At 38.2% G+C, this 12909-nt stretch overlaps 1 protein-coding gene across 1 annotated transcript in view; it reads left to right on the top strand.

Annotated features, from left to right (window-relative positions):
• ABCA6 (ATP binding cassette subfamily A member 6) overlaps window positions 1-12909 on the top strand; it is a 57877-nt gene that overhangs the window by 20732 nt on the left and 24236 nt on the right. The window contains exons 10-19 of the mRNA XM_042966660.1: window positions 30-88; window positions 3401-3511; window positions 3911-4086; window positions 4302-4421; window positions 4678-4816; window positions 5342-5432; window positions 6354-6493; window positions 9920-10036; window positions 10975-11158; window positions 11546-11712. Coding sequence (XP_042822594.1) covers window positions 30-88; window positions 3401-3511; window positions 3911-4086; window positions 4302-4421; window positions 4678-4816; window positions 5342-5432; window positions 6354-6493; window positions 9920-10036; window positions 10975-11158; window positions 11546-11712 — 1304 coding nt within the window. The remainder of the gene's footprint in view (window positions 1-29; window positions 89-3400; window positions 3512-3910; window positions 4087-4301; window positions 4422-4677; window positions 4817-5341; window positions 5433-6353; window positions 6494-9919; window positions 10037-10974; window positions 11159-11545; window positions 11713-12909) is intronic.

Raw genomic sequence — 12909 nt, 5'->3', positions numbered from 1 at the left:
CTGAGTAAACACCACTTCTGTCATTGCAGAATCAAAAACGTCAAAAAAGAATATACAGGAAAGTCTGGAAAAACGGAAGCGCTGAAAGGTAAAGAGAAACGTTTCATTGTTTCATTGACTTCTTTATTGCAAAAAATGGGGAGAATTCCACGTGAAAAATTAGCGCATGCACACGAGCAAAACAGAAAAAGAAAACAATACAAACAAGCTAACTCCCACCGTTTGGAGATTAACTGTGATTGAGAACTGGCTATAAAATCCTTCTAGGTGTTTCATGGATTCAATAATTTACAGGAATAGGGTCATGCAATGAAAGGTATGATTTCACTTTGTTTTTAAAGACGGCTTGCTAAAAACAATATTGTATTTTATTTGCACTGTGAGGAAAGACCATCTAGACTTAAAATTGATATACATTTTTTTATACTAGCCAGGGAATTTATATAGTTTCTAAGTACTGGTGAGATTAACTAAAACAAGGTGAGTACAAACTGGGGATTGCTGGAGGGGAGGTGGGCGGGGGGATGAGTTAAACGCATGATGGCCATTAAGGAGGGCACTTTTGGGGAGGAACAATGGGTGTCATATGTAAGCGATGAATCACTGGGATCTACTCCTGAAAGCAAGACTACACTTTATGTTAATTAACTTGAGTTAAATAAATACATAAATAAATATTAAAAATAAATACAACAAGGTGAGTAACCCCATTGACCATGAATGAAATTTCACAAGTGACCATCTCCACGGCAAACACAGAAGTTTGAATGAACCAATGTATCTGATACTAAATTCCGACAAATAGTTTTCTGTAACAAATACTTAAGTAAGATCCAAGTCAGTGGCCTCATTTTATAGAGGACAGCCTGTGTTTGTTAGTAATGATTTTTAGGAAGAATGTGACTGATTTTTACAAGAGACGGGAAACCTGAGAAGTTACAAAACGAAGAGCCAGAGACCTTCCCTAAGGTTCATGGTTCTCTGTCCAGTGCTTTAGTATTGAGTTTACTTTTTAGTCCATAGTGTGCCTTAACTCAGTCTCACTTATCCCTCTGAGGTCATTTCTCACTTTGAGAATTTTCTGTACCCGTGTCAGCAAATTTGTTCTCCGCCCCACCGCCTACCCCCAGGTTTTTCCCATCCAAAACCATCTCGATCTCTGGTTTCTTTCTTGAATTTTCGCCAAGGATACATTGAAGTCTTTTTTAAATTTGTCATTTCAGTTTTCCAGCGTGCATTATGAACCACTTTTGTACTCGTCAATAACCATGAACGACTTTTTACAACACCTTCAAAAAAAATTACAAAATTAGAAGTGATGAAAATCACTGCGTAGAGACACTATATGAAATCAACAGTTCCAGGGGCTCTTGGGGAAGTGATGGGGAGTTGCACGCTCATGACCTTCTCCCCTCGCAGTTACTTCCTGTAGCAACTTTGGAACACCTTTGGGAACACGCTTTGAAGTCCTTACCTGCAGCCCGGCTGTCAGTGGCTAAATGGGATTCCCATGTGTGGACACCTCAATTGACTGACGCTAGTGAATGAAATTTGGCTTGTTTCCAATTTTGTCCTTATCATAAAAAAAAAACAAACAAAACACTAGGGGGTGACTGAGTGGCTCAGCAGGGGCTCAGGTCCTGATCTCAGTTGCACGAGCCTCACATTGAACTCTATGCTGTCAGCGCAGAGTGGCTTTGGATCCTCTGTCTCCCTTTCTCTTTGCCCCTGCCCCACTCGCTTTCTCTTTCTCTGTCTCAAAAACAAATAAATTAACATTAAAAAACCCCCACCATAATGAGCCTTCTTATTTCATCGTTGTGAATATAATTGTGGATACAAATTTCTAAAAGCAGATAACTCAAAGGGACTATATTTTTAAGATTTTTATGCATATTTCAAATCATTTCCCTCCAAGGTTATAAAAATGTATACACTTGTGGGAAGAAGCAATAATTAAAAGCAACAGCAGTAATAATAGGAACACTTAAAGTTTATTGACTTCCATGGAAACAATGATAAGTGAGTTACACTGACTTTTTCACTGAATCCTGTCAGATAAATAGTATCTCTCGCATTTTGCAGATGAGGAACTGAGGCTTGTATTTCTTTTTTTCCAGTTAATATGGGTCAGTTCCAGGATAGAGATCATCAGTTTTCTCTTACTTTTAAAACGTCATTTTTTCCATTTAAAAACAGTAAATGTAAAACTTGTTAATGTGCTTGTTTAGTTCTCCCAATATTATTTATTAATTAATTCATCTTTTTGATGAATTTAAAAGCCTGTTTCATTAATCTTTATTTTTCTGTTTACTTTGGTCCATCTTAGGCTTCTTTTACATTCCATAGTCAGTGTGTCCTAAAGCAGTAACATATTATTTTAATTATTTATCCCACTGGTGTTACTATATTACTAACATATTACTTTAATTATTATAGTTCTCCAATACTACATATTATTTTAATCATTAATAATTTTAATATCATGTGGCCAAGACTAATTTCTTACCATTCTTTCATTTTTCTTAATTATGGAGCTTATTTTTCCAATGATTTTTAGAATCTTTGAAGCGAATTATAAGTGAGTGTTTTAATGGATTGGATTACAGTAGGAAGAATTTTCCCTTTACGTGTCATTATTATTCCTAGTACATTTAATGGTTGAGTAAAGTGAACCTCATAGTGTTTAGTTCATCCAAGGTCATCCAGATAGAAAATGAACGAACTGGAATTCATCCCAGTTGTTAATTAATTTCAATAATGTCTGAAAGTAGGTCACAAATTTAACTGAAGGAACCTGATCTTTTAGACTTAATGTTTTACAAAATTCTTAAGAATTTCATCCAACGACTTTCCAAAACAGAATGTAGTTTTCACTTGGTGGTAGAGAAAACAAACAAAAAATAATAATGGAAAGGATTCTTAGGTGAATGACTTTCTTCTACTGACCTGTAAGTGTAAAAGGTTTGTAATAAAAGAATAGAAAATTTATAACAGGGGAAAATATAATTTTTGGTTGATATATTTTAAAAGGTAATTAATGTCATGACAAATGTTTATCATTTAATATTTGAAATGTAGGCTAGAAAAGAATACAGAATATGATCAAAATCTGTATATATATTTACATGTTCACATATGCACATGCATATACAATGGAAGTAATTGTGTTCCAATGTTAATATTTGAAATTGTAATTAATTTGGTCTTCTTAGGTGGTTGTATGTATTTCCAAATACTGTACAGGAAGCATGTTATTTTAGCAGCCAGGAGAATATTGGATAAACTATTGAAAGACTTGAGAATATCCAACTAAAATTAATTTTTTGTTCTATGTTTAGAACCAAGCCCTTTCTAACGCCCTCTTATTTATAATGTTAATATTCTATTCTAAAAACAGACTTACTCCTTGACATATATGAAGGACAAATCACAGCAATTCTGGGTCATAATGGAGCTGGCAAATCTTCATTACTAAACATCCTTAATGGATCGTCTGTTCCAACAGAAGGTGAGCAAAAAGAAATTTCTCAAAGGCAAGATGTGCAGTGATAGAATGAGGTCATATGTTGCCTTTCTTATTTTAAGGTTAAATCTGACTGTGTAAGAGCAAATAATGTTTGTTTATCTAACATTGCTTGCCAGACTCCATGATTTTGAATATATCTCATGTTTCCCAGGTTTTCATGAAAAACATCCTTATTCCATTGCTATGTGATATTCCAGGGAAAATATAGACCACCCTGAACATATATTTATGTTAAGGTTAATCCAGAGTTGTTGATAACTTACAAAGTCATTATTTTAGATATTTGTGGACATAATGCCAATGTTTTCCTGTAGAAGATCTTAAGCATTAATAAACACTCTCTCTTCCCAATGTTAAATTATTTTTAACTTCTGTGTTTAGGATCAGTTACCATCTATAATAGAAATCCCTCTGAGACACAAGACTTGGAGGAAATCAGAAAGATGACTGGCGTGTGTCCTCAATTCAATGTTCAATTTGACATACTCACGGTGAAGGAAAACCTCAGGCTGTTTGCTAAAATAAAAGGGATTCGGCCACAGGACGTAGAACGAGAGGTAAAGGAGCATGCCTTGGATTAACGGGGTAAATAAATTTGCCAAGCTAAATCGTGACCGCAGAATTCCCCTCAGGGATTTACTTACCCTGTCAGGAACAAAATTTAGGCAAAGAAGTCCTAGTAAAAAATACAGATCTACTGCTGTCGTGGATGGTTAAAATCGTATAGTCTGCATCATCTTGGATTTTAAGTGTTGTGTGTTTTCTTGCGTAGGTACAAAGGATTTTATTAGAATTGGACATACAAAACATTCAGGACAACCTCGCTGAACATTTAAGCGAAGGACAGAAAAGAAAGCTGACCTTTGGGATTGCCATTTTAGGAGATCCTCAAGTAAGTGTGGCGATGCGTGCCGTGGAATGTGGACTGAATATTAGTAAAAAGTCAGGGTCTCCTTTGACCCCTAAAAGTAGCAGAGGTGTCATTGTAATGTGTCAAGAGAGACTCCGCTGGTAAACTACGATTGCAAGCATTCTGGAACATAAACGCTGGGTAGTTATTATTATTTGCTGTTTACTGTTCTCCATGCTACCATGTGGAAATAGTTACCGCAGGAGAGAGAGATTTTATACGTTGTCATCCTCTGTAGATTTTGCTCTTAGATGAGCCAACTGCTGGGTTGGATCCCTTTTCAAGGCATCGAATGTGGAGCTTCCTCAAGGAGCACAAAGCAGGCCATGTGATCCTCTTGAGTACCAATCTCATGGATGAGGCTGACATCCTGGCTGGTAATTGTTGGTGTTATCTCAGTATTACGATAAAGAATTGGGGAAATGTGTATCTCTAGGGCAAGCGTTGTGCTCCCGTGACCTCGGCGAACCTTCCATGTCATGGCCGTCTGGGGAGTCTAATACCCTATAGAACTCCACACCGACTGGATTGTGACCGCTCATGAAAAAAACCGTGATTGTTTTAGCTTTCAATGAGTCCAAACGTTGAAATCAATATACGTGGGGTTGAAACATATCCACTTATTGTTTGGCCTCCAGAATAGAAAATGGGCCAATGTAATTTCTGGGAATTGTTTTTTCAAGAATTATTGGAGGGCACAGACATAGACTAGAATTCAGAATCTCATTTTAAATGCATCAATTTTAATGGGTATTTCAAATTTTTAAAGGCGTATTCAATATATTCATTTCCTGTGGAACACTTTTCCTTTGGAAATCTGAGCTTTGGTTCCTCGCCTGTATTTTCTAGTGAGGGAAGAAATGACTCCCAACATCCTTTCTTTCTTGCTTCTTTTTAATCAGATAGAAAAGTGATCATGTCCAATGGGAGACTGAAGTGTGCAGGATCTTCTGTCTTTTTGAAGAGAAAATGGGGTCTTGGATATCACTTAAGGTAAAGACTTTGGGGTAGATTGGATGTACGCATATCTATGTTTTCAATGCTGGTATATCAAAAAGGCAGACCATTATGAGGGCCAACTGTCCTTGTGCTCCGTATTTGCCAAACTAGTGACTAGTGCTCCCCAAATGCTTTTCTTGTCTCCTTGTATCTCCAGTAATGCTAATAATATGCAAAATTGCAAGATTAGAAGCCCAGGCTGACAGCTCCCAGGAGGGCTGGGCCACTTTCCAGGTACCTGCTCTGTGCATCCTAAAGGCATCCTCAGCCTCTGTCTTCTTCCCACCCTCCACTTCCCCCCAGCTGATTCATACAATCCTGGAACATATTTTCATTCTTTCATTGGGCACAAAATGAAATAGTTTCAGAAGCTAGTATCAAACGTGGGAATAAATCTGGTGGCAGAGAGGAAGAGTACCGTGTCTAACCAGAAAGTGTGTCTAGGTAAAAAGAATTAAAAAAAAAAAAACAAAAAAAAAAACCAAACCTAAAAACCTTATGCCCAAACAAAACACACACATAGGCCAAACCTCTCTGTTAGTCACTAATTCCCAATACCTGCACAGTCTGGTGTAGTAATTATTTTCCCTAAGCAATTCCTTCTGCCTAATGTTCTCACCTGTCTCTGCTTATCTTCCTACTGGAAGTATAGTTTCAATTACAGCATGTATTTGTTTGTCTATCTGTAGTTGTTCTGAATTTTTACGCCTTCTCTGTATAGGTCATAAGACTTGTCAAACTGATGGTATTGTTGTTATTATTACTTTTGTTGTGGTTATTATTATTTTACTCATTTCGTTTGTCCCCTAAAGCCAAGTAAAGCAGTACTCAAAGGCTAGGTATTCAATAAAAGCTCTTCTTTTGTGACAGCAATAGAGAAAACACAAATCAATGATCTTTTCTTTTAAATATTAGTTTGTACAGAAATGAAATATGTGATCCAGAAAAAATAACATCCTTCATTAATCATTACATCCCTGATGCTAAATTAAAAACAGAAAACAAAGAAAAGCTTGTGTATACCTTGCCTGTGGAAAGGACAAATAAATTTCCAGGTAACTTTAGTACGATTATAGTGGAATGAAATTTGGGAACAAGTCTTTACCCCATTCTTACAGTTTTCATTATTTAAGTGGATTTGGATTTGGTTTCTCTGAAAAGCAGAACTCGAGATGAAGACTTTAGTGCAATATGCTTGGTAATTGATGTCTAGAAACACCAGCAGGAAATGGGACGTGAGAGAGGGAATGGAAGGAAGCTAGGGAAGTTTGCATTATTGAGTAGGTGTTTGCAATAAGAATGTGAGATATAATATCACTGGCATAAATAAATGAATCGACGAGCAAGGGGCTCGGAGTTATGTCACCAGAGGGGTGACAAAGCTGGGGTGTTTATTCACCGCTCCCTATCCTTCATCAGTGAAGGGTTGCTTCCAGGAGCATTACGTTTCTAACCCATATGGCTTGTGCTCAACATGAACTGAACATACTTCAGAGCCCAGAAAAAAATGCCATCAGACAGGTGTTAATAAGGAGATTTACTGCATCTAAGTGAGTACAGAAGAGATAGGGGTGGGGCATCGGGGTGTCTGCTATAGATTCCCTTTTGTATTTTAATTTAATTGTGCATAGATTTACTTTGCAGGAAGAAAAAAACCCTGTAGTTTATTTGTTCCACAAAAGTGTTCCCCCTGGGTTCTGTGTGTTGGGTAGCAGTCCCAACCTAGGATTTGTTCCATAAGTAATTCTAATAATCGCTAACTCTTTCTGCAATGTTTACGGCGGGTCAGGCACTATTCTACTAGTTTTGGACATATCAACTATTGAGTTCTCACAACTATTCTATGAGGTGGGTGCTAGAGTTTTCCCTGTCTTAACAATGAGGAGATATATCTCAGTCTTTTTTTTTATTTAAGCAGCTTCCCTTTTGTTTAAACATTTAGCTTATTAAAGGTTTAACTCTCTGCGGGGCTGATTTAAACAGACTCATTTGGGTGACTGGATCTTATTAAGCAAATACTCAGGAATTCAGATTTAGTCTCACCCCCCAGATAAGGCAGCTCTCTGTGTCCTTGTAGGAGCTGGAAGATGATGTTCTCACGTCCCCAGACTGTACTATGTTATTCTGTTCTGGGACTAACGTCCAGTGAGATACAACTAACCTACCTTCTGTTTTGGTTGGGGAAGGAGAAGAGTGAGTTATGTGCTGACGCCACCATGAGAACATGTCACACCAGAGTCCCCGGCCTCTGCAAGTCCAATGGCTCACTTATTTCCTGTACAAAATATGGAAGAGATAAATAATATATATTTATTGGGAACTACTAAAGAAAAGACACTTCTCGAGGCACTAGTGATGCAGAATTAAATAAGACATAGGAGTCCCTGCCCTCACAGAGCCTACATTCCATTGGATGGGGAGAAGTGGACACACACAATAAGCCAAGCTATGTTACAATTTTATAATACAATAAGAAACAAGGCCGTATGGGTTACAAAGATGACGAATGTCAGTCTGGGGTTTATATAGTGTCAGAAGTCCCAAAGAAGAAAATGATCAAAAGCATTCCAAGCAGAGGAGGGAAAGAGATGTTGGAGTGCAGTGAGTGCAGGAGGACACTGGCAACTGGGGATGGGTAGGATTGTAGGGGTAAATAGAGGCTCGCTCATATAGAGCTTTAGAGGTTGTCATGTGGTGTTTGAATTTTATTTTAAATGCACTGAAAAACCACTGGAGGTCATTAAATGGGGGATTGATGTGATGTGACTTATATTTTCATTCTCGGGCTATACAAGAGCACTCTGGACATAGAGGAAGAAGAGTAGACACTGGGAGACCAGCCATGTGACGGGTGAAAGATGATGATCATTGGGCTACCATGGTACTGGTTGAAAGATGGATAAAAGTCAGTGGATTTGAAACACACATATATTTTAAGTTTATTTACTTATTTATTTTGAGAGAGAGAGAGACAGCATGAGCAGGACAGGGCCAGAGAGAGAGGGAGAGAGAGGATCCCAAACAGGCTTTGCACTATCAACGCTTGAACTTAGGAAGTGTGAGGCCATGACCTGAGCCAAGACCAAGAGTCAGGCACCCCTGAAACATATTTTGAGATAAAGTCAAAGAATGTTGGCCAGTCTGTGGAGCATGAGGAAAAGTGAAAAATCCAACGGGACTTCTAGAATTTTGGTTTGAATCACCAGGTGGAAGGTGGTGTCATTTATTGTAAAATGAGGAGAGAGACAGTTGGATAGGATGAGAAGGAGGAATTGATGTTCTGTTGTAGCAAGTTTGCTTTGAGATGCTTTTAGACTTCAAAGGGGAGAGGTCAAGTGACTATACATTTGATTATAGGATATTGGACATCAGAAAACACTCAAAGTAAGAATTGAACTTGGGAATCATTAGCATACAGATGGATTTAATGCAAAGGGATTGGATTTGAGTGTATGGAAAGAGAAGGTGACCTCGGACTGAGCCCTCAGGACAAAGTAGAGGAAGAGTCAGAGAATGGTGGAAATCAAGAGCCCCCCCCCCATGAACTTGAAGGAAAAACAAAAGAATATGTACATTTTTACTAACTCAAAGGAAACAATGTTTGTAGAAAGAGGAAGTAGTCAACAGCTGTGAATGTCACTGAGCTGGACCAAGACAGAGACAGAGAAAGAGATGGAGCAGGGAGAGTTAAAAGAATTTTTTAACAAAGCTTTTGTCCATTGACTTTAAAACGTGGAATCACTGATGGCCTTGGAAAGAACAGCTTCTGTGGAGGGATAGGGGTAGCATTTGGATTTGAGGAGTTCAGTTCAATAGGATGTGACAAACTGAAGGTGGTAGAGTAGACAAATCTTTGAGCCATGGGTACACGTGTGTGGTGGGGGTGGGGGAGTGGGAAGGAGATTAGGTTTTTGTTGTTGTTGTTACTTGTCTTTATTTACTGGATGGCTTTACAGCATTTTGCTTGCTGTTTGAGATGGCCCAGTAGATGTAGGAGAAATTGATGATACAGGCAAGAGAAGGGGAGACGATTGCTTTAGGAAGTCTTCAAGATGCCCGAATGGGATGGAATTGGGAACACAAGTCAAAGAGGTAGCCTTGGTGGGAACAGCTATACATCTTCCACCCATACAGAATGAAGACCCAGAATATGGGTAGAAATACACATTGATTTGTGGTGTAGAGGGGAGAAGATAATGTTCTTTCTGATTGCTCGTATTTCTTCAAAGAAGTATTCTGGAATTCATGAGCTGAGAATAGAAGGTAGAGTACAGATGGTTTGAGGATAGAGGGGAAAGTTCTGACATACTCATTTCAGAGAAGAACATTCTAATAAAATGTTGCTTTTGCTTACTGTGATAATCCAAAGACATATATTTTCTGAACAACATTCTGGATCATCTCCTAAATAAGCATTAGTTTACTGGGTTTTGTTATCAATGTGGTATTTAAAATGTATCTATTCCCATCTGTTGCCTTAGACCTTTTCAGTGATCTTGATAAGTGTTCTGACCAGGGTGTGATGAGTTATGACGTTTCCACATCAACTCTGAGTGACGTCTTCATGAAACTGGAAGGAAAATCAACTATCGAACAAGGTAGATTCGTTGTATAAATAACAGAAACTCAGTTTCCAAATAATCATGTATTCATTTAGTATTTGATAATGTCTTATGCATGATTTACACTAAAGAATGTGAATAATTCCACATTTGACTCTGCTGTTTGGGAAAGGCTGTCATTATTTTCTAACATCATTACTGGGACTGAACACAGATCCCTTCTTGAAATATACCAAATTTCCCTTTGCGGACAACTTGTTTCCCATGTCAGCAGTTTTCCCCCATCCCCCAGACGCTCGCTGCTTCTTGGATATGTTGAGGATGTGAAAGTGTCTTGACCAAGGTCACGAAGTCTGAGCAGATGTCTCCCCAAAATTGTTCTTAGCTTGTCCGTGTACAGAATTCCACCAAGGTCTTAATGGGGAAAAAGCTAGGATCATCTCCCATGTATTTTGATGGGTGATAATAATAAAAGCAGTCATTTATGGAGATGCTATGCCAGAAAATTGGATCAATGTGTGGATATAGTGCATTAGCTTTCTACAATAGCCTTTCCCCAAAAAAATGCGATTGGCATCATTTTACATAGGAGAAAACTACACCTAAGAGCACTTGAGTGATTGGTCCCAAATGATGATACTTCTTGGCCAACATGTAGGCATCAATGATTGGTTATTTCTATGGAGAATATTTCTTGAGATCCCTCAGAATATTGTTACATATGGAACCTTCTATGCCTTATCAAAGGCTTGGCATAATGAGGTCACCCTTTACCGAATGCTTTTTTGGGTATGAATTTAGTTATATTTTATCACTCAGTTCATTGAATGTGGATGTCATAAATATAATTCGTTTCTTATATTGTTTCCTTTGTAACTATCATAAAACAATTTTTAATGTTACTGAAAAGAGAAAACTGGGATGCCCAAGGATGGCATTAATAATGTGTTGTGTGTGTGTGTGCGTGTGTATAGATTTTGAACAAGCAGAGGTGATAAGAGACACAGAAAGCCTACATGACATAGAGCCAGCTTGGTCTTCCTTCCCTGAAACGCAGAAGAATATGAGCGAGTTGGGCCTCTGGAAAATGCAGATTTGTGCAATAGCACGGCTCCGTTTCTTGAAGTTAAAACATGGAAAGAAAGAGCTTTTGACCTTGTGAGTATCAGAGTACCACAGTTTTGTTAGTGAGCTTCAAGAGAGGGTTGAGTCAGAAGAGAATTTAAAACTAGAACATGGTACCCAATATTCCTGCCAGAAAATGGATAAATACAACATTTCATTTTACTGACAGCAGTAGAAAGGCCTGCATGGCAGCACTTGATTGGCCTTATACATAGGTCTGTTTAATTTTTATGGTTTGACAGCCTGGTGTTTATACAGCAACACCTTTTTGTACTGCGTGGCATGCTAAGGTCTGACTTTCAAAATTTTAGCGGCCGTAATCATGGCTGGCATAGAGTTGGTACCCAACAAATATTTGTGGAATATCTGGCAGCAAATGAAATTGCTACAGATACATGGTTATTTTTTCTTTATTGGTAGACTCTTGGTATTTGGAATTGCAGTGTTCCCGCTGGTTGTGGAAAAGATACTTTATGCCATATTATTTCAAAAGAGTGATTGGGAATTTAAACCTGAGCTGTATTTCCTCTCTCCTGGACAACCCCCCGAAGACCCTCGTACCAGCTTGTTGATCATCAATAACACAGGTGAAGAGAAACACAAGACTTTAATCCAGAACTGAGTTATTTTTATGGAGAGGGGAAAAAAACCAAATCGTAAGACAAGAAAATGTGCACTTAGACTTCATTTATAGAAAACAGCTGAGGAACTATGCATATTTGCTCTGATTTTGGAGATGATAGTGATGGTGGGATAAGACAGAAAGAATGTGGGTCACTAGTTAACCTAGTTCAAGAAGAACTACCTATCTCCCCGACTACCCCAAGCTATTATGTGAGAGGGAAATAAACTTATGTGTTGATTGAACCACTCTATTTGAAATCTCTTCGTTGCAGCAGCCTAACCTGTTCCATAAATATTATACACACTGATTGACATGAAAAGAAACACTTTTATACCCTATGCCCCTCCAATAAGCTCTAGGAAGATTCCTGAAGACAGCTTGGTACCCAGGCTCTTATTTATTCTAAATTATGGGTAATTGGTTTTGTCTAACTTCTTATTTAACTTTGAGGAAGCTTTTGTTTCTGCCTAAGATGTCAAACACACACACACACACACACACACACACACACACACACACACACACACATTCAGCATAAGAGTCCTGTCTTGATGAGTAACCCAGTCCATTCCAATATTCATATATGTCTGTGACCTGGGGTTATAGGTTCTCCTCTTTAAACAAAGGTGGCCTTTTAATTTCTGTTTCTCATTCTCTTTTCAATTTTGGTTTTAGAAAGTAAATTTTATTCACTCTGCTGCCTTAAAATGGGAAGTCTTGCTACTGGTGTATATTTATTTCTAAGATCCAGAAATTTTCAGGCTACGACTGCCAGCCTATTCATTTTTGTCTTTCAGCCTATTGTTATCTCATGTGTAAAGCTTCCTCTCCAGTTGTTCTAAGAGCAATATACTTGGATTAACTTGTTTTATTTTCCTTCCCTGGACTCAGTTGTGAGGTGTTTTGTGATTTAAGTTTGAGGCTTCTATGCCGTCTTGTTCCTCTTTTCTCAAAATACGATGATTCTTGGTAAGATGTTCATCTTTAAATCAAAGAAGCCCTGTTTGCCTAAGTGAATGTGGGTAACCGTTAAGGCTTCCTTCCTTAGGTGGCTGTGGAAACGGAGTGTTACACTCTCAGGATGCATGGAAAGCTTATTTTCTGTGTACACGTTTCCTTTCCCACCTGGTGGGAATCCTAATTCATCTGGGGCTTGACC

This window comes from Panthera tigris, chromosome E1, assembly GCF_018350195.1.
Source record: "Panthera tigris isolate Pti1 chromosome E1, P.tigris_Pti1_mat1.1, whole genome shotgun sequence".
Lineage (NCBI taxonomy): Eukaryota > Metazoa > Chordata > Mammalia > Carnivora > Felidae > Panthera > Panthera tigris.
The sequence above is the reverse complement of the archived record's forward strand: the minus strand, read 5'-3'. Positions and strand labels throughout refer to the sequence as shown.